At 42.1% G+C, this 21,924-nt stretch overlaps 1 protein-coding gene across 3 annotated transcripts in view; it reads right to left on the bottom strand.

Moving 5' to 3' along the window:
• LOC106580195 (MAPK activated protein kinase 5) overlaps positions 1–17,924 on the bottom strand; it is a 42,034-nt gene extending 24,110 nt beyond the window's left edge. The window contains exons 1-4 of one of the 3 annotated variants that reach the window (XM_014160996.3): positions 17,487–17,860; positions 16,951–17,370; positions 5,538–5,611; positions 165–240 (exon numbers count right to left, since the gene is read on the bottom strand). In XM_014160996.3, coding sequence (XP_014016471.1) covers positions 165–240; positions 5,538–5,611; positions 16,951–16,986 — 186 coding nt within the window. In that variant the 5' untranslated portion in view covers positions 16,987–17,370; positions 17,487–17,860. Of the gene's footprint in view, positions 1–164; positions 241–5,537; positions 5,612–16,950 lie in introns of all 3 variants that reach the window. The other 2 variants (XM_082966166.1, XM_014160997.3) reach the window with 2 other exon arrangements.
• Between the last annotated feature and the right edge of the window lie 4,000 nt (positions 17,925–21,924).

Below are 21,924 nucleotides of genomic sequence, written 5' to 3'. Positions count from 1 at the left end.
CTGGTTAAAAGTAATGCACTACATAGGGAATAGGATGTCCATTGGAACGTAGACAAAGTCAACACAGGAGACTCAACGCTGACCAAACAGACACCTACAGCGCAGACGACAAACACACAAGGACGTACAAAAGACAATCAGAAAAGCAAAACAATGGTTCAAACCTCATTTCGGGCCTTGGGACGATCAATTAGGATTTTCAGGGCCAATCGTTCCTGAGTTGACTTCTTCACACAAACTCTTTGGAGGGGAAAATAAACATTTAAAGGAAAACATTTGACAATATTAAAATATTTAGGCAGTTTTTCATGGTGCACGGTAGTCCACTCTATTATTAAGTTAAATGTGCAATATGCAGAAATCGCTCCGCCATTTCCTGGTTGGTAAAATTGGAATAGTTGCCTACTTTCAGTTTGTGACAAAACAATCAGTCATTGTGTAGAGAATCATTTTACCATCTGAACTGCAGTAAGATATATTTTTCATAATAAAAAATATTGTATTTTCAGCTGGTGTACAAAACTGAAAGTAAAAGACGCAAAAACTTAACGGAAAGCATAGATATGGCGCACACTGAACAAATCTACTGCTTCTTAGACTTGCTTTCAATGACAATTCCAGATCTATAACTCACATTTGGTCAGGTAACCCAAAAAGTTAAATTTTGCAGATTTAAATAAAAAAGTAGGCCAAATACCAGTACTAGGCTACAATTTGTTCCTAGAAACAAATAAAGACAGTCCCCAACGAGGACCAAAACATTCAATCAAAACCTCTGCTCCTAAACTCAGATTACACTACGAATAAAGCCTAGCCTATCCTGGAGGTACATTTTGCTTCAACCAATGATCAGTAGGAGTGAAATACCAGAGACAGACAGATGTTACAGGGAGTAGTCCACCTGTTAGAGGGACTAGGTCCCCACCTATTGGCCTTCAGGTGTACTGCACCTTATGTATTATGGTTGCATTCTGGGCCGTCCCAGCATTCCATGGTTTCCATGTTAACATGACTGAAGTATTCTCAAAGCTCTGAGTCCGAGCCATTATTATCACACAAACATGGTGTCAGAAGTAACTGAACCCAAAATAAGTGTACATCACGTTGCTGGAGTCTGTAGTGCACTGCTGCTGTAAGCACTTTAGGATAAAGGTTTTGGCATCAGCAGCAAGCTAGTTAACTAGCAATTTGTTCCTCGTTAACTAAATTGCATACAGTGTCAGCATGGCTACCAACATCCCGCCGCCAGATGAAATGACTGCCGATTTAGGCAATAACCGGGTTAATTTTAAGGCTGAGTTTGAAGGCGATCTGCTAGCCTCTGGATTATACGAAAAATCATCTGAAGTGCAGGCAGCAACACTGAGAAGAGTGATGGGCAGTGAGTGTCATCCCATCTACAAACACAACTTGTATATAACAGCAGATCAAGAAAAGGACATTGTAGATATTCTAATTGCCCTCGAGAGATAAATAAAATATACAGTTTAAAGTATCTTTGAACGCTTTATTTTCAGCACCTGCAGACAAGAGGGTGAGTCAATTGATGCTTTTGTGACCCGATTAAGAGAAAGCAGCCTCTTGTGACTATGGACAATTAAAAAAATGAGCTGATAAGGGACAGAGTGGTGTTTGGGATTGCTGATGAGGGTGCACGTTGTCGTCGCCTCCTCTGAGAACGTGATCTCACTCCAGCCTCTGCCATTGAGATCTGCCGGGCTGCAGTGTTGACAGATAGGAGAATGAGAGCAATGACGCAGGACAGATCAGGGGACAACAGCATCAACGGATGGCGACCCCGACGGCAGTCTACACTTAAGCAAGAAAAAACCCAACATCAATTGAGTGCAGCAGGGGAAAGCCCTGGGACATGCAGATACTGCGACAACAATCACAGGCGAGAACGGGAGCTATGCCCAGCCTATGGTAAGACTTGACGTCTGTGTGAAATTGTAAATCAATTTGCTAAAATGTGCATGAAGAAACAAGCCTCGTGCCAACTAAACACAGTGGATACCCCAGCCCTGGAAGAGGAACTGGAGAATGGACATATCTATTCAACCAGGAGCAATGCATGCACAGGGAGAAAAAAATGTATTGTCAACCTACAACTGCACAATGGAGGAAAGCAGTGTCAATTAGACTCAGGAGCAACCTGTGACATGATGAGCATAAAGGACAAGATTAACCTTATCTCCAGCAAAACCAAACTGAAGCTATATTCAGGTGAGACAATGAACTAAGTATGACTGTGGAGAACAGAATGTGTGGTCAGGGGAGCACACATAGAATTGACTGAGATTGTAGAGGCCAATCAGAAAGGCTCAGCATGCAAGAAAATTGGGTTAATGCACTTCACTATCCCTGCACAAGGTATAACAGGGAGGTTAAGGGACATTAAACTAAGCAGCACCTTGTTACTACATACCAGGATGTTTTCAACGACTCACTACCAGGTGACATTTTCAATAGAGTCACTACAAGGTGACATCCACTATCGTGCTCGACAACAGCATCACACTGGTGCAGTGTGCCCCAAGAAATGACCCCGTGGCCCTGAAGGCAGCGGACAAACATGAGGGATGGCCACCTAGCCACTGTCACAGAGCCCACCGACTGGATTAGCAACATGGTGATTGTCAAAAAGCCAGACTTAATCTAAAATGGATGACATTTTTTTAAAGCCTTAATCTACACAAAATACCCCATAATGACAAAGCAAAAACAGGTTTTTAGACTTTTTTTTTTTTTACAAATGTTTTACAAATAAAAACAGATACTTTATTTACATAGGTATTCAGACCCTTTGCTATGAGACTCGAAATTGAGCTCAGGTACATCCTGTTTCCATTGATCATTCTTGATATGTTTATAGAAATTGATTGGAGTCCACCTGTGGTAAATTCAATTGATTGGACATGATTTGGAAAGGCACACACCTGTCTATATAAAATGGTCCCACAGTTGACAGTGCATGTCAGAACAAAAACCAAGCTATGAGGAATGTCCGTAGAGCTCCGAGACAGGATTGTGTCGAGGCAAAGATCTGGGGAAGGGTACCAAAAAATGTATACATCATTGAAGGTCGCCAAAAGAACTGTGGCCTCCATCATTCTTAAATGGAAAAAGTTTGGATGCTAAGCATCACGTCTGGAGGAAAGATGGTGGCAGCATCATGCTGTAGGGATGTTTTTCAGCAGCAGGGACTGGGCGACTAGTCAGGATCGAGGGAAAGATGAACGGAGCAAAGTACAGAGAGCTCCTTAATGAAAACCTGCTACAGAGCGCTCAGGATTTCAGACTTGGGCGAAGGTTCACCTTCCAACAAAACAATGACCCTAAGCATACAGCCAAGACAAAGCAGGAGTGGCTTCGGGACAAGTCTCTGAATGGCCTTGAGTGGCCCAGCCAGAGCCCGGACTTGAAACCGATTGAACATCTCTGGAGAGACCTGAAAATAGCTGTGCAGCGACGCTCCCCATCCAACCTGACGGAGCTTGAGAGGATCTGCAGAGAAGAATGGGAGAAACTCCCCAAATACAGGTGTGCCAAGCTTGTAGCATCATACCAAAGAAGACTCAAGGCCGTAATCACTGCCAAGGTGCTTCAGCAAAGTACAGAGGAAAGAGTCAAAATACTTATGTAAATGTCATAGTTGATTTATTTTTTTATACATTTGCAAAAATGTCTAAAAACCTGTTTTTGCTTTGTCATTATGTGGTATTTGTATGTAGATTGATGAGGGGGAAAAAAACTATTGAATCAATTTTAGAATAAGGCTGTAACGTAACAAAATGTAGAGAAAGTCAAGAGGAAAGAATACTTTCCGAATGCACTGTACATAATGCCGACCTTTGTTGATGTACTGTACAAGCTGCCAAAAGCACGCAAAAGCAGGTGTACCAGCTGAAAAAGAAAACTCCTGATTGACCATCAGCCTATTGCAGATTACATACTTGTCGTCGGCTGTGGAGAAACAGATGAGGCAATCCAAGACCATGATGCTAAAGTGATAGCTTTGCTGGACTGAGGCTGAGCTTGAGAAAGCTCCAGTTCAAAGTCAAAGAGGACATGCCCCACCACAAAGACACCAAGGCAGTGCAGAGGTTCATAGGTGTTGTGAACTACCTCTCCAAGTTCATGTCGCGCCTCTCTGAAGTGTGTGAGCCACTGCGGAGACTTCTGAATAATGAGGTGATGTGGCACTAGCTACCCAAGTATGATGCAGCTGTCGAAGAGATCAAGTTTCTTGGCAATTTCTCGCATGGAATAGCCTTCATTTCTCATAACAAGAATAGACTGACAAGTTTCAGAAGAAAGTTCTTTGTTTCTGGCCATTTTGAGCCTGTAATCAAACCCACAAATGCTGATGCTCCAGATACTCAACTAGTCTAAATCAGCACAACAGTTTTCATCTGTGCCAACATAATTGCAAAAGGGTTTTCTAATGATTAATTAGCCTTTTAAAATGATAAACTTGGATTAGCTAACACAACGTGCCATTGGAACACAGGAGTGATGGTTGCTGATAATGGGTCTCTAGATATTTCATAAAAATAAAAGAAATGTAAAAAAAAAAAAGAAAATCAGCCGTTTCCAGCTACAATAGTAATTTACAACATTAACAATGTCTACACTGTATTTCTGATAAATTTGATGTTATTTTAATCAGCTTTTCTTCAAAAAACAAGGACATTTCTAAGTGACCCCAAACTTTACACACACTTATTTCAGCTCATGAAACCAACCCTTAAACTGTTGCATTTATAATTTTGTTCATTATACATATAAAGTGGATAAAACCATATGTAAACATTGTAAAAATGACCAGTGTTCAATGTCTCTTCATACATGGGCCAGCAGTCTAAGTTGCCAGGCAGAGTACCCAAGCGGTGGCTGGCTACTAATGGCTGTTCAACAGTCTGATGGCCTGGAGATCAAAGCTGTTTTCTAGTTTCTCGGTCCCGGCGTTGATACACCTGTACTGTCTCTGTCTGCTAAATGGTAGCATGGTGAACAGGCCGTGGCTCAGGTCATTGATGATCTTCTTGGCCTTCCTATGACACCAGGTGCTGTAGATGTCCTGGAGGGCAGGCAGTTTACCCCTGGTGATCGGTTGGGCAGACCGGAACACCCTCTGTAGAGTCATGTGGTTGTGGGCGGTGTAGTTTGCATACCAGGCGGCGATGCAGCCCTACAGAATGCTATTGATGGTGCATCTGTAGAAGTTTGCAGTATCGAATCGGAGTATATAGAATTGTGAGAATCACAATACATATCGTATTGGCACAATATTGTATCGTGAGGTCCCTGGCAATTCCCAGCCCTGGCACTATAAACACACAGTGACACCACCTTTAACACTAGTCCCCATCCAGTCTAAGAGCACTGGACTCCTCTGGAGGACCACTCTTCAACCTCATCTGCATTTAGGCCTAATATGAAATAATTTATGCATCTCCTACATTGCACAAATGAGTTAGTATCCCTGGGCAAACTAGGAAAAGTAGGGGAAACTCTGATAGAACAATGCTCACCTAACAGGTCCACTGATCCCTGCCCCGAGCTTCTGTGTCCAGTTAATGTTGTACTCTTCCAAGATGGAGGTCTCCTAAGAGAGGGAGACGAGGACAAACACAAGAGATAGATATTGGAAAATGTCACACACGAAACAAGTGTAGGCAGCAGCATCCCTGTTCACAGTTAATATTGGCTAATCCCTCTTTTGCTAGGTCAAGCTCCTATTGTGTTGACACTTGAGTAATTGTTATGCGTTACAATTCCGTCCAAGGCTTTTCTTGGACCAGAGATGACCTATCCCTTACCTCTGGGCTCTGCTTCCACCATTTCTATCCTATGGCTAGCTAGGGCATATTTGACAAAAAACAAGGGATGAGTTGTTTTTAAAAGCCTAAATGCTTAAATTGTCACTTGAAGCATTTCCTTTTCAGTCTAGTGGACCGTTCTGGCCCTTGAAGCTTTTGGTGTGCAGTCACGCTCAAGCTGTGTTCCAATTCTCAGTGCTAGGCTATTCCAAAAACCCACCCTCTCTCCCATCCTTAGCACATTCTAACCCAGCTGTGTGAGCAGGGGGTTCACACTTCACAGGGCAGTACATAGCCTTAATACATTAAAGTGTTTCCAGCTAAAAGCATCTGATAGGCTAATTAGTCTATAATACCCTAGCCCAAATTTAGGAACCTTTTTTAATTATTTCGAAAATGGATTCCAAGTAGAGGAAACATGTTCGCGCAAAGCCAGACCAAAACATTGCATCTAAAAACTGGATTTCATATTTTCTTGTTCACTGCTCGGCAATGCAAACGGCGCCTCTCCAATCAGAACCTTCTACCAATTATGGATATAGTTTTGGGCATTGTACCCGCTTGCAGCACGTCCCGTCATTTGACCATGACTTCTCACAAGCTGTCACAATGGAGTGCCCTTAGAATAAATTAAATAATTCATAAAGCTGTCTAGATTTGGGCTAACAATACCCGTACTGCCTTGAGCTTGAGGGTGCTTGATACAGTAGTTAGCTACTCCTTATTCTGACCATGACATCACATTCCAGAGGTTTAATGTCACACTTAAATGTAATCTATTCCAGAAAAAGGACTGTAGCGTAAAAAGCACAAAAAACATTGCCTGGATATGTAGCAAATGAAAAACTGAACTAAACACATTGATAGGTCATGGGTTGGGTAGGGCTCGGCGATATGCTGTATTTTACTATATACACCGGTATTGATGCACATACTGGTTTGGGTTTTTACTTTACCTTCTATAACGGTATTTCAATGTTTGGTTTGTTAAATGTGATACGCAAAGTCCGTTGTTGTAGTTTACTCCATTTGCTTCTTCAGTCATCGCTCTCCCGCTCCTGCATGCCACTAACCACACCAAACCCTGCCCCAAACTATGTTTTTTTTATTTAACTAGGCAAGTCAATTAAGAACTAATTCTTATTTACAATGACAGCCTACCGGGGAACAGTGGCTTAACTGCCTTGTTCAGGGGCAGAACGACAGATTTTTACCTTGTCAGCTCGGGGATTCGATCCAGCAACTTTTTGGTTACTGGCCCAACGCTCTAAACACTAGGCTACCTGCCGTCCCGAGCTACACCAAACCCTGCCCCCAACTACACCAAACCCTGCCCCCAACACTCAAGGAGAGAGCAGTTGCTCGACCACTCTGTATGGTCAGATGGATGGATAATTGTTGGGGACATGCTGCTTTCCACAAGCATTCTATAATTACACTATTTGTTTGTGTATCTTACTGTCTGCAAACTACTTTTTGCTAGTTTGTCTTAGCAAGGTGTTGCTAAAATAACTTGTGTTAGCTGCTAATGCTAATCGCTAGTTAGCTAGCTTGCTAAATGTACTAAGAGTCAGAGCAAACGTAGTTAGTTATCTAACACCGCCTGGTACCAGCGCTGACGTAGGCCTAGATAAGCATGTTTGTGCCACAGTATCTAATCTGTTAGAAATAAGGATGAATATGTTGGCTAGCTAGCTACATGAAGTATGCAAACATGTAACGTAACACCTAATTAGGGTCACCTGGAAACACTGACGAAAACTTTGGTTCCTATTCTGTCATTATCATCCAAGATGGCGTAGCAGTCAGACATCTTTGTCCTCGTCTTGTCCGGTGTATATATATTTTTTCTTCGCATATTTCAAAAAAATATGTTTCTTAACCTCAACATGCAATACGCCTCACCCAATGTGATATGGATCTGCTATTTCCATTACTTTTGAACCGGAACCCCCAACAGAAGCTAGCCAGCTAACTAGCTACTAGCTAGTAGTCAGCTAGCGGTCATCAGCTAACCTTTAGCCCGAACAACTCTTGCCAGTCTGCACAGCGCAACTCAAACCAGAGCAAATCGGACTTGTTTTTCTCCATATCTCCGGATTCCTACCACAAGCTCTGAACCTTTTCACCTGGATCATCGCAGCTAGCTAGATGCTATCCGAGTGGCCAGTCCTGGCTAACGTCTCTGTCCCGAAGCAAGAACCAATTACCCTGGAGCTAGCCTTTGCTAGACCCATCTCCCGGCTAGCCGAAGAGGTCCATCAGTCACTCCTTGGGCTACAATACCTATTTTGCCAATTAGCCTGGACCCCTTTCACTGCCAACACGGAGCCCCACCGATGCATCATGTCTGGACTACCGACGTAATCTGCCCAAGGGGGTTTTTCAACTGGCTCCTCCGTCGCAACGTCCCCTGAATGCCCATCTGCTAGCCTGCTAGCCGCGGCCCGCTAGCTGTCTAGAGCATATCGGACTGTTAGCTGAAGAGGCCCATCGGACAAATTCTTTGGCCACTATACCTATTTTGCCAATTAGCCTGGACCCTTTCACCACACGGAGCCCTGCTGACCCATCACGACTACTCTGCCGCCGTAACAGCACGAGGGAGGTACAACAGACTTCTTCTGTCGCGACGTCCCTCTAAGGCCCTTCTGCTAGCTTGCTAGCCCCGGGCCGCTAGCTGTCTGAATCGCCGTGTCTCCAGCCCGCCGATCTACTCACTGGAACCCTATGATCACTCGGCTACGCATGCCTCTCCCTAATGTCAATATGCCCTGACCATTACTGTTTTGGTTAGTGATTATTGCCTTATTTCACTGTAGAGCCTCTAGCCCTGCTCAATACGCCTTAGCTAACCCTTTAGTTCCACACATGCGGTGACCTCACCTGGTTTAAATGATGTTTCTAAATGATGTTTCTATCTCTCTCATCGTCACTCAATGCATAGGTTTACCTCCACTGTATTCACCTCCTACCATACCTTTGTCTGTACATTATGCCTTGAATCTAATCTACCATGCCCAGAAACCAGCTCCGTTTACTCTCTGTTCCGAATGTACTAGACGACCAGTTCTTATAGCCTTTAGCCGTACCCTTATCCTCCTCTGTTCCTCTGGTGATGTGGAGGTTAATCCAGGCCCTGCAGTGCCTAGCTCCACTCCCATTCCCCAGGCGCTCTCATTTGTTGACTTTTGTAACCGTAAAAGCCTTGGTTTCATGCATGTTAACATTAGAATCCTCCTCCCTAAGTTTGTTTTATTCACTGCTTTAGCACACTCTGCCAACCCGGATGTCCTAGCCATGTCTGAATCCTGGTTTAGGAAGACCACAAAAACCCTGAAATTTCCATTCCTAACTATAACATTTTCCGACAAGATAGAACTGCCAAAGGGGGCGGAGTTGCAATCTACTGCAGAGAAACCTGCAGAGTTCTGTCTTACTATCCAGGTCTGTGCCCAAACAATTTGAGCATCTTCTTTAAAAAAAAATCCACCTTTCCAGAAACAAGTCCCTCACCGTTGCCGCTTGCTATAGACCACCTTCTGCCCCCAGCTGTGCCCTGGACACCAAGTGAATTGATTGCCCCCCCCCCCCATCTATCTTCAGAGCTCGTGCTGTTATGTGATCTAAACTGGGATATGCTTAACACCCCGGCCATCGTACAATCTAAGCTTGATGCCCTCAATCTCACAGAAATGATCAATGAACCTACCAGGTACAACCCCAAATCCATAAACACGGGCACGATCATAGATATCATCCTAACCAACCTGCCCTCTAAATACACCTCTGCTGTCTTCAACCAGGATCTCAGCTATCACTGCCTCATTGCCTGCATCCGTAATGGGTCTGCGGTCAAACGACCACCCCTCATCACTGTCAAGCGCTCCCTAAAACATTTCAGCGAGCAGGCCTTTCTAATCGACCTGGCCCGGGTATCCTGGAAGGATATTGACCTCATTCCGTCAGTAGAGGATGCCTGGTTATTCTTTAAAAGTGCTTTCCTCACCATCTTAAATAAGCATGCCCCATTCCAAAAATGTAGAAACAGGAACACATATAGCCCTTGGTTCCCTCCAGACCTGACTGCCCTTGACCAGCACAAAAACATCCTGTGGCGTACCGCATTAGCATCGAATAGCCCTCGCAATATGCAACTTTTCAGGGAGGTTAGGAACCAATATACACAGGCAGTTAGGAAAGCAAAGGCTAGCTTTTTCAAACAGAAATTTGCATCCTGCAGCACAAACTCCAAAAAGTTCTGGGACACTGTAGAGTCCATGGAGAACGAGAGCACCTCCTCCCAGCTGGCCACTGCACTGAGGCTAGGAAACACTGTCACCACCGATAAATCCATGGTAATTGAGAATTTCAAGAAGCATTTCTCTACGGCTGGCCATGCTTTCCACCTGGCTACCCCTACCCCGGTCAACAGCTCTGCACCCCCCAGAGCAACTTGCCCAAGCCTCCCCCATTTCTCCTTCACCCAAATACAGATAGCTGAAGGTCTGAAAGAGATGCAAAATCTGGACCCCTACAAATCAGCCGGGCTAAACAATCTGGACCCTCTCTAAAATTATCTGCCGAAATTGTTGCAACCCCTTTTTCGTTTCGTCTGAGATCCCCCAAAGATTGGAAAGCTGCCGCGGTCATCCCTGTCTTCAAAGGAGGAGACACTCTAAACCCAAACTGCTACAGACCTATCTATCCTACCCTGCCTTTCTAAGGTCTTCGAAAGCCAAGTTAACAAACAGATCACCGACCATTTTGAATCCAACTGTACCTTCTCCGCTATGTAATCTGGTTTCCGAGCTGGTCATGGGTGCACCTCAGCCACACTCAAGGTCCTAAACGATATCAGAACCACCATCGATAAAAGACAATACTGTGCAGCTGTATTCATCGACCTGGCCAAGGCTTTCAACTCTGTCAATCACCACATTCTTATCGGCAGAGTCAACAGCCTTGCAGTCATTTGAGAACACCTCACTTGGTTCACCAACTACTTCTCAGACAGAGTTCAGTGGGTCAAATCGGCGGGCCTGTTGTCCGGACCTCTGGCAGTCTCTATGAGGGTGCCACAGGGCTCAATCCTCAGGCCAACTCTTTTCTCTGTATACATCAATGATGTCGCTCTTGCTGCTGGTGATTCTCTGATCCGCCTCTACGCAGATGACACCATTCTGTATACTTCTGGCCCTTCTTCGGACACTGTGCTAACTAACCTCCAGACGAGCTTCAATGCCATACAACTCTCCTTCCGTGGCCTCCAACTGCTCTTAAATGCAAGTAAAACTAAATGCATGCTTTTCAACCGATCGCTGCCCACACCTGCCCGCCCGTCCAGCATCACTACTCTGGACGGTTCTGACTTAAAATATGTGGACTAGAGGTCGACCGATTAATCGGAATGGCCGATTAATTAGGGCCGATTTCAGGTTTTCATAACAATCGGAAATCGGTATTTTTGGGTGCCGATTCGGCCGATTCTTTTATTTTATTCATTTATTTTTTGACCTTTATTTAACTAGGCAAGTCAGTTAAGAACACATTCTTCTTTTCAATAACGGCCTAGGAATGGTGGGTTAACTGCCTTGTTCAGGGGCAGAAAGACAGATTTTTACCTTGTCAGGTCAGGGATTCAATCTTGCAACCTTACGGTTAACTAGTCCAACGCGCTAACCACCTGCTTTACATTGCACTCCACGAGGTTACGCGAATGCAGTAAGAAGCCAAGGTAAGTTGCTAGCTAGCATTAAACTTATCTCATAAAAAACAATCAATCAATCATAATCACTAGTTAACTACACATGGTTGATGATATTACTAGTTTATCTAGCCTGTCCTGTGTTGCATATAATCGCTTAGGTATACGTTGCTCCAACCATAAACATCAATGCCTTTCTTAAAATCAATACACAAGTATATATTTTTAAACCTGCATATTTAGTTAATATTGCCTGCTAACATGACTTTCTTTTAACTAGGGAAAATGTGTCACTTCTCTTGTAAACAGAGTCAGGGTATATGCAGCAGTTTGGGCCGCCTGGCTCGTTGCGAACTGTGAAGACTATTTCTTCCTAACAAAGACAGCCGACTTCGCCAAACGGGGATGATTTAACAAAAGCGCATTTGCGAAAAAAGCACAGTCGTTGCATGACTGTACCTAACCATAAACATCAATGCCTTTCTTAAAATCAATACACAGAAGTATAGATTTTTAAACCTGCATATTTAGCTAAAAGTATTCCAGGTTAGCAGGCAATATTAACCAGGTGAAATTGTGTCATTTTGCGTTCATTGCACGCAGTCAGGGTATATGCAACAGTTTGGGCCGCCTGGCTCGTTGCAAACTAATTTGCCAGAATTTTACGTAATTATGACATAACACTGAAGGTTGTGCAATGTAACAGGAATAACGTTTTGTTTTCGAGATGATAGTTTCTGGTTTCAACCATATTAATGACCTAAGGCTCGTGTTTCTGTGTGTTATTATGTTATAATTAAGTCTATGATTTGATAGAGCAGTCTGACTGAGCGATGGTAGGCAGCAGCAAGCTCGTAAGCATTCATTCAAAATAGCACTTTCGTGCGTTTTGCCAGCAGCCCTTCGCAATGCATTGCGCTGTTTATGACTTCAAGCCTGTCAACTCCCGAGATTAGGCTGGTGTAACCGATATGAAATGGCTAGCTAGTTGGCCGGGTGCGCGCTAATAGCGTTTCAAACGTCACTCGCTCTGAGACTTGGAGTAGTTTTTTTCCCTTCCTCTACATGGGTAACGCTGCTTCGAGGGTGGCTGTTGTCGATGTGTTCCTGGTTCGAGCCCAGGTAGGAGCGAGGAGAGGGACGGAAGCTATATTGTTACACTGGCAATAGTAAAGTGCCTATAAGAACATCCAATAGTCAAAGGTATATGAAATAAAAATCGTATAGAGAGAAATAATAACTACAACCTAAAACATATTACCTGGGAATATTGAAGACTCATATTAAAAGGAACCACCAGCTTTCATATGTTCTCATGTTCTGAGCAAGGAACTTAAACGTTAGCTTTCTTACATGGCACATATTGCACTTTTACTTTCTTCTCCAACACTTTGTTTTTGCATTATTTAAACCAAATTGAACATGTTTCATTATTTATTTGAGGCTAAATTGATTTTATTGATGTATTATATTAAGTTAAAATAAGTGTTCATTCAATATTGTTGTAATTGTCATTATTACAAATAAAAATAAATTGAAAAAAAAGTTAAATTAAAAAAATAGAACAAACCATCCCCCAAAAAAATTATCAAAAAAATAAATTAATACTTTTTTTTTTTTATTAAAAAAGAAATATATATATATATTTATAATAAAAATACAAATAATAATAAAAAATAAAATAAAAATCAGCCGATTAATCGGTATCAGCTTTTTTTGGTCGTTCAATAATCAGTATCGGCGTTGAAAAAACATAATCGGTCGACCTCTAATATTGATATTTATCTTCTTGCTCCTTTGCACCCCAGTATCTGTACATCTATCACTCCAGTGTTAATGCTAAATTGTAATTACTTCACCTCCATTGCCTTACCTCCCTAATCTTCTACATTTGCACACACTGCACATAGATTTGTCTATTGTGTTATTGACTGTACGTTTGTTTATGTGTAACTCTGTGTTGTTGTTTCTGTCGCACTGCTTTACTTTATCTTGGCCAGGTCGCAGTTGTAAATGAGAACTTGTTCTCAACTGGCCTACCTGGTTAAATAAAGGTGAAATAAAATAAAAATGACGAGGTAGTCATTCAAAAATCATGTTAAAAACTATTATTGCAAGCATATTATTATTATTATTATTATGTGGACACCCATTGAAATTAGCAGATTCTGCTATTTCTGCAAAATCCGTTGCTGACATGTGTATACATTTGAGCACACCGCCATGCAATCTCCATAGAGAAACATTGGCAGTAGAATGGCCTTACTTAAGAGCTCAGTGACATTCAACATGGCACTATAATAGGATGACTACCTTTCCAACAAGTTAGTTCGTCAAATTTCTGCCATGCTAGAGTTGCCCAGGTCAACTGTAAGTGCTGTTATTGTGAAGTGGAAACGGCTAGGAGCAACAACGGCTCAGCCGTGAAGTGGTAGGCATCACAAGCTCACAGAACTGGACCACCGAGTGCTGAAGTGCTTAAAAATAATCTGTCCTTAGTTGCAACACTCACTACCGAGTTCCAAACTGCACCTGGAAGGAACGTCAGCACAATAATTGTTTGTGGGGAGCTTCATGAAATAGGTTTACATGGCCGAGAAGCTGTGCACAACCCTAAAATTACCATGTGCAATGCCAAGCATCGCCTGGAGTGGTGTAAAGTTCGCCACCATTGGACACTGGAGAAGTGGAAACGCATTCTCTGGAGTGATGAATCACGGTTCACCATCTGGCAGTCCGACGGACAAATCTGGGTTTGGTGGATTCCACGAGAACGCTACCTGCCCCCCTGCATAGTGTCAACTGTAAAATTGGTGGAGGAAGAATAATGGTCTGGGGCTGTTTTTCATGGTATGGGCTAGGCCCCTTAGTTCCAGTGAAGGGAAATCTTAACACTACAGCATAAAATGACTTTCTAGACAATTCTGTGCTTCCAATTTTGTGGCAACAGTTTGGGGATGGCCGTTTCCTGTTTCTGTATGACAATGCCCCCACACACAAAGCGAGGTCCATACAGAAATGGTTTGGTCTAGATCAATGTGGAAGAACTTGACTGGCCTGCACACAGCCCTGATCTCAACCCCATCGAACACCTTTGGGATGAATTGGAACGCCAATTGTGAGCCAGGCCTAATCGGCCAACATCAGTGCCCGACCTCACTAATGCTCTCGTGGCTGAATGGAAGCAAGTCCCTGCAGCAATGTTCCAATATCTAGTGGAAAGCCTTCCCAGAAGAGTGAAGGCTGTTATAGCAGCAAAGGAGGGATTAACTCCATATTAATGCACTGCCAAAATGACTATCGCCCCGTAGCACTCACATGGTAGCCATGAAGTGCTTTAAAAGGCTGGTCATGACTCACATCAACACCATCATCCCGGAAACCCTAGACGCACTCCAATTCGCATACCGTCCCAACAGATCCACAGATGACGCAATCTCAATCGCACTCCACGCTGCCTTTTCCCACATGGACAAAAGGAATATCTATGTGAGAATGCTGTTCAATGACTACAGCTCAACACCTTAGTGGCCAGAAAGCTCATCACTAAGCTAAGGACACTGGGACTAAACACCTCACTCTGCAACTGAATCATGGACTTCCTGACGGGCCACTCTCAGATGGTAAGGGTAGTCAACAACATCTGCCACGTTGACCCTCAACACTGGGATCCCTCAGGGGTGTGTGCTTAGTCCCCTCCTGTACTCCCCATTAACCCATTACTGTGTGGCCAAATACGACTCCAACACCATCATTAAGTTTGTTGACAACACAACAGCCTTATCACGGACAAGACAGCCTATAGGGAGGAGGTCAGAGACCTGGCAGCGTAGTGCCAGGACAACAACCTCTCCCTCAATGTTAGCAAGACAAAGGAGCCATCAAGGACTACAGGAAAAGGAGGGCGGAACAGGCCCCCATTAACATCAATGGGTCTGTAGTGGAGCGGGTCGAGAGTTTCAAGTTCCTTGGTGTCCACATCACCAACAAACTATCATGGTCCAAACACACCAGGACAGTCGTGAAGAGGGCACGACAACACCTTTTCCCCCTCGGGAGAATGAAAAGATTTGGCATGGGTTACCAGATCCTCAAAAGTTGTACAGATGCACCCTCGAGAGCATCCTGACCGGTTGCATCACCGCCTGGTATGGCAACTGCTCGGCATCCAACCGTAAGGCGCTACAGAGGGTAGTGCGTACAGCCCAGTACATCACTGGAGCCAAACTTCCTGCCATCCAGGACTGATATACCAAGTGGTGTCAGAGTTAGGCCCAAAAAATGGTCAGATTGTTTTCTCTGCTACCGCACGGCAAGCGGTACCGGAGCGCCAAGTCTAGATCCAAAAGGCTCCTTATCAGCTTCTACCCCCAAGCCATAAGACTGCTGAACAATTAATACAATGGCCACCTGGACTATTTACATTGACTGATCCCCCATGTTTTTACACTGCTGCTACTCGCTGTTTATTATCTATGCATAGTCACTTTACTCCTACCTACATGTGCAAATTACCTTGACTAACCTGTACCCCCGTACATTGACTAGGTACAGGTACCCCATGTATATAGCCACGTTATTGTGTAACTTTATTATATTTTTTATTGATCTCTGTATTTTTAAGTTACATATCTTGAAAACTTGATTGCTGATTTGACCCAAATATTTTGGGACTATGTCAACTATGGACTAATTAAATAAATACCAAAATATACTTTTGAGTGGAGTGTTCCTTTAAGTGGAAAACCAAACCAGGCAAGTTTCATGTGAGATGAAATAAAAAGTAATCTTTCCAAAACATGTCAGATTTGTGTCATTTGAAATGAGCATGAGTGTATGTTTTGCATTAAACATTTCTTCTAAACAACAATAACATACCAAGAGGAACGAAATGTGTCTGCAATAGAAATAAACAACTGACATTAGTCTTTGAAGTACAATCTGACTCTTATCAGTCAAGTGACACTTATTCCAATGAATTATGTAGTGACGGGAGGAATTGATAGTTACATATCCGGATATTATTTCTGACGATAAATCGTATCATATCATTTTGACCATATCCTATTATTTTTGCGCTAGCTACCTGCACCAAAACTTCAGTATTTTTCCTTAACAGCTGGTTCTAAATGTTATTTTTAAATATGGAGCAAATGTGTTTTCAACACTTATTTCCATGACTGATAAACTCGTTCTCTCTTGGCTCTCGTGTCCTTCTGCAGCAATATGTTTGGAACATCGAATCGCAATACATATTGCTAGAATCGTGAGAATCGCAATAGATATCTTATAGGCACCGAAGTATCTTGATAACATCGTGAGGTCCCTGGCAATTCCCAGCCCTAGCCTTATGACATTAGCAGCACATCCAACATGCAAACAATTGTTCTGTATTCAAATGAATCAACATTACAGTACCTTGATGAATTTTTCTGCGTTGTTATCCTCCGACATGATGTTCCACTGTGGTAGAATAACTTTTAAGGATTTCTTTCACAGTTTACAATCAAAACAAAGGGGTGACCTTTAACAGTATTGTTAATGTTAAATAGCTAATGTTTTCCCTGCCGGGAACAAGCTACTGGTGACAGGCCAACGCCATGGATGACGCTTGATGTTCGGTCAAAAAGCGAGTTAAATGCGTTTACTTTGGTAACCCGACTTGAAGACACCCAGGCGGAGAGAGATACCTCATGCCAGTTCGTTTCACAAACTACAGTGCCTCCAACCTCTTCTGATCGTCCTGACTTGGCTGTATCGACCATGTAGAACGACAAAGTCCCAACTGGTTGTATGTAAAGTCGTAAGGTGGACGGGCTCACCACTTTTGGTGGGGTGCTGAATGGGGGACAAAGAGTTTGTTATTTTTAGCCAGCATTGAGTGCTATGCTTGAGCACTTAGTTACTGTACTTGCCTAGCTACAGCAGTAGCAAGATAGCCACAGGACACGCACCGGTCTAATGACTTCGTCTCGGGGTTCGTTACTGTTAAATGCAAGCAAACTGGCTAAGTGAAATGCGTTGTTGAGAGACCTCATGTGAACATGAAGCGGGGGGAGGTTCGCCGAGTACCAAAACTCGTCGACGCTAACTTAATTCGCTCGCTGAAAGAGCCTGGCTTGCTAGCAAACCGTCCCAATCATTATTTGCCATCTAGTGTAAAAGTGAATAGCCATCCAGGTTAGATATCACTTAGCTAAACGATAATAAATATTAATCGTATAGTGACTTAAACCCTAGCTAGCTAGCTACGGTTCTTGTCAAAGGAAAAATAGTGTCTAACTAAACAAGAACTGTCTATAACGAAAGCCTGATGAAAATTATACATTTTTGAAGACATTACAATTCAAAATATTTGAGGATTGTGATCACGAAACCTTTCAATATCATAGTAAAATATATTAGTATCATTGAGCCCGGTTCACTTAACACATTTTCGCCGTTTTGAAAACAGGCAGGAAAAGGACAGACATGTATTGGGCCTTAGGGTCCATCGTGTTCAATTCGAGAACAAAGAGGCCGTGCTCTATCTCTGGCGGTGTTTGAAAGTATCAAAACCGTAATGTATCAAGGGTAAATTGTGACTGTACCTGACCTACAAATAATAACGAGTAGTTATTTATGATGCAATGTTCTTTGTAGATAAGTCAGTTGGCAGCCGCCTGCACTGTCGGCAGTAATGACGTCAAACAAGGCCAGATGTTGAGTTTTGGGCACATTCGTTGCCCAGGCGTTTCTGACGCATACCAGATCATACAACGCCTGAATAGGTATTTTAGGCATGAAAAAGTTTAAGGAAAACAAACTCATTGTTATTTTTGTGATGACCACCCAGAAACAGTGTTGCATCTTTTTTGGCATTGTATTTACGTAAGAAAACTGTGGCAAGACATCAGTAGATTTATAATTTAACATATTTATGAAGATATTACACTATTGTGGAGAGATGTACTTCTTGGATTCTTTACCTACGATAGAAATAAGCTGAAACATTTTTATGGAATTAATTTCATTATTCTTTTGGCCAAATTTCATATTCACAAATGTAAATTTACAAACAAAACACCACATTTTCTTACCTTACAAAAATAAATGTAACTGTATTTTAAGACAATTAAATACTCTACTAACAAAAAAAGCTGTTGGAATAATAAGTGTATGTACCCCCTAGCCCAGTTGTCCTTTGAATATTATTCATATATACTAATGTTCCCACATGTACTTCCTGTATTAATTTGTTGTTAATTCAAAAAAAGATAAGGTATTTTACGCATCAGCTAACCACATCATATTGTAATGAAACAGGCAGAGAGCAGGTCTCGAACCCTCGACCTTCTAGCCCGAAGTCCAGTGCGCTATCGACTGTACCCCAAAAACAGGCTCAAGCGGCAGAGTCGATATCCGCGTTATAAACCCAGGGTCGTTACAATATGTTATAGCATTCATTCAGTAAATTACCCAGTCGATAATGTGCTATGCAACCTATGGGCGCATTCCTCTGCCCAGGCGTTGCTGATGCATGCAAGATCGTACAATGCCTGTATAGGTATTTTACTTATCAGCTAACCACATATGTTACAGCAATCTGTCAGTCGATGACGTGGCACTCAACCATTGGTTGATGCATGCAATGTCTTTATTTTATTTAACCTTTATTTATTTTAATTAACCTTTATTTAACTAGGCAAGAACAAATATTTTATTTACAATGACGGCCTACCTAAAGGCAAAAGGCCTCCTGCGGGGACGGGGCCTGGGATTTAAAAAATGAATACAATATAAATATAGGACAAAACACACATCACAACAAGAGAGACAACACTACATAAAGAGAGACCTAAGACAACATAACAAGGCAGCAACACATGACAACATAGCATGGTAGCAACACAACATGACAACGACAACAACAAAACATGGTAGCAGCACCAAAACATGGCACAAACAAAAAAGTCAACAGCACAAAGGTCAAGTAGGTAGAGACAACAATACATCATACAAAGCAGCCACAACTGTCAGTAAGAGTGTCCATGATTGAGTTTTTGACCTAGGTCTGGGCGATACGGCCAAAATATCATATCACGTTTTTGACGGTATTTTATGTTTTTGAATAATAAAAGTTCTAAATTAGCCTAGGGTGGCAACAAATACATTATTAGTGATTTCAATGGGGCTTTATACATTCTGATTGAAGAGAATAAAACATAACTTAAACCAAAAATAATTTCCTGCATTTTCATCAATTTCTGCATTTACTACACTTTTGTTATCATCTCCAAATTGTGCCACGTAGAGCTGAATGGTAAATATGGGCAAACAATCTAGGCCTAGTTTATTGGTGAACTGTATGAATAATGGAAATAGAAAGATTATTATAATTCAATAGCTGGAATATAGTGGGCAGCACTTTGAATATATTGTTGTTTGAAATGACAACAAATTAATAAGCCAGGGAGGAATTATGGATTCAGTGGTTCAGCCTAATAGTTCGGTTCTAGGCAGTCTTGTATCTATTCCAATTCAAGCCAACCCCATGGTATTTTCTAATAGAAAGCCTGCTGAGCATGGCATGTTCTTATAAGAGACTCTGATCTGAAATCCCACAGCTGCAGCTTTGGGGAAAATAATTTTTATTCTATCTGGCTTCTGTACCAACATGGACATTCTGGTTATAACTGAATCTTGGTTAAAGGAGTCTATGCCGGACTCTGGTGTGTTTCTGACTGATTATAATGTTTTTAGTCTGACAAAGTTGGCAGAGGAGAAGTAGTCGCCATATACATAAAGAGCCATTTAAATGTTTCTGTATCCATTACCACCTCTGAGCTAAATCTAACTCAGCTGATAACTAAACCAACTCGCTCCAACTTTAAACACCCTAACAAATCTACTCTTTTAGATATTATTCTAACAAATGCCCCTCATAATTGTACAGCCAATGGGATATTTGCTAATGAGTTCAGTGACCATTGTCCCGTTTCCTGCATAAGAGGTGTTTAGATACTGCATAAGCGAGATTTGGGTATTACAAATAGACATTTTTTTATTTTAATGAGCAATATTTTGTGTCTGAGCTGGGGATGAGTGACTGGTGGATTGTGCCAACCATCACTGACTCCGATCAGGCCCTTAATTGTTTCCCAATTTAATTCTGTTGCAGATAAACATGTGCTGTACAAAAAGATAAGGGTAAAAAACAGATCTAATCCTTGGTTCACGCATGAATTGTCTTAAATTACAGGAAATAAATGTAGCGTGGGTAAAGACTGACTGATTCTACGTCTAATTGCCAGTCCTTCAGACAATGAGAAATAGATGTCTATCTCTGGTTAGAAAAAGCAAAATCAACATATTTATTGAATTGTGTATCTGAGAGTGGTGGTAATCCAGCTAACTTCTGCACAGTGGTCAAATCTTTTAAACAAAACTGCACCCCCTCGTTGCTGCTTTTAATAACCATTTGGCTTCAGCTGGCCAAAAATGTGTGGTGCTTTTAATAACCAAATCCAATATCCAAACAATTGTTCTGTATTCAAATGAATCACCCTTACCTTGATTAATTTGTCTGTGTTGTTATCCTCCGACATGATGTTCTACTATGGTCGAAATTTGTGGTGCTTTTAATTACCATTTTGCTTCAACTGGCCACACATTTGTGGCGCTTAGCGATCAAAACCGCAATATATCATAGGTAAATTGTGACTGACTGATCTACAAATAATAATGAATGGGAAGAATGGGAGAAACTCCCCAAATGTGACCCGTTTCAGGAAACTAGGCGTATGTTGCAAGTAACGACTTCACAGGAGAGCCATTTGAACGTAAACCATTTTTTTTAAATCAAAATGCGTTTTTTGGCAAAAATGCCTTCTTGAACATGTGAACTTTCATGCCATCTGTAAATGCGAATAAAGTTGTTAAATTATGAGCCTAGTCGGTATAGCAAAAGAAAAGGCAGGAACCTTCCCACTAGCCATGATTGGCTGAGATAATGAGTGGGGTGGACCTGCCGAGAGATGAGTTTCAGATTGGTCTGCGGTGTTGCATCTTGAGTCTATAAAATAAGCTGCTTGTTATGCATAGATAATCCTTTATACAATTTTTTTTTCATAAGATATAACATTAGCCATGGAGAACTGCAAATATGTTGCTATTGCTCTCAATAACATTGCTGTCCTGATTTTATCAGGCGCTATTGACAAAGGTCTGTGGGAAAAAGTTGTGATGGACTACTTTCTGGAGGACGATAGTGCCAAATTGACTCTGAAAATGAATCAGACGATGAGGAAATCCCTGATTTATGTACAAACATATTTGGTTAACTTTAGCTAATGTTAACGTGACGTGTTAGTAGTTGATGTTATTATTCAATAACACAGACCCCAAAGCAAA

This window comes from Salmo salar, chromosome 20 (assembly GCF_965601325.2).
Source record: "Salmo salar chromosome 20, fSalSal1, whole genome shotgun sequence".
Taxonomy (NCBI): Eukaryota; Metazoa; Chordata; class Actinopteri; order Salmoniformes; family Salmonidae; genus Salmo; species Salmo salar.
This window is presented reverse-complemented; position numbering and strand designations above follow the sequence as displayed.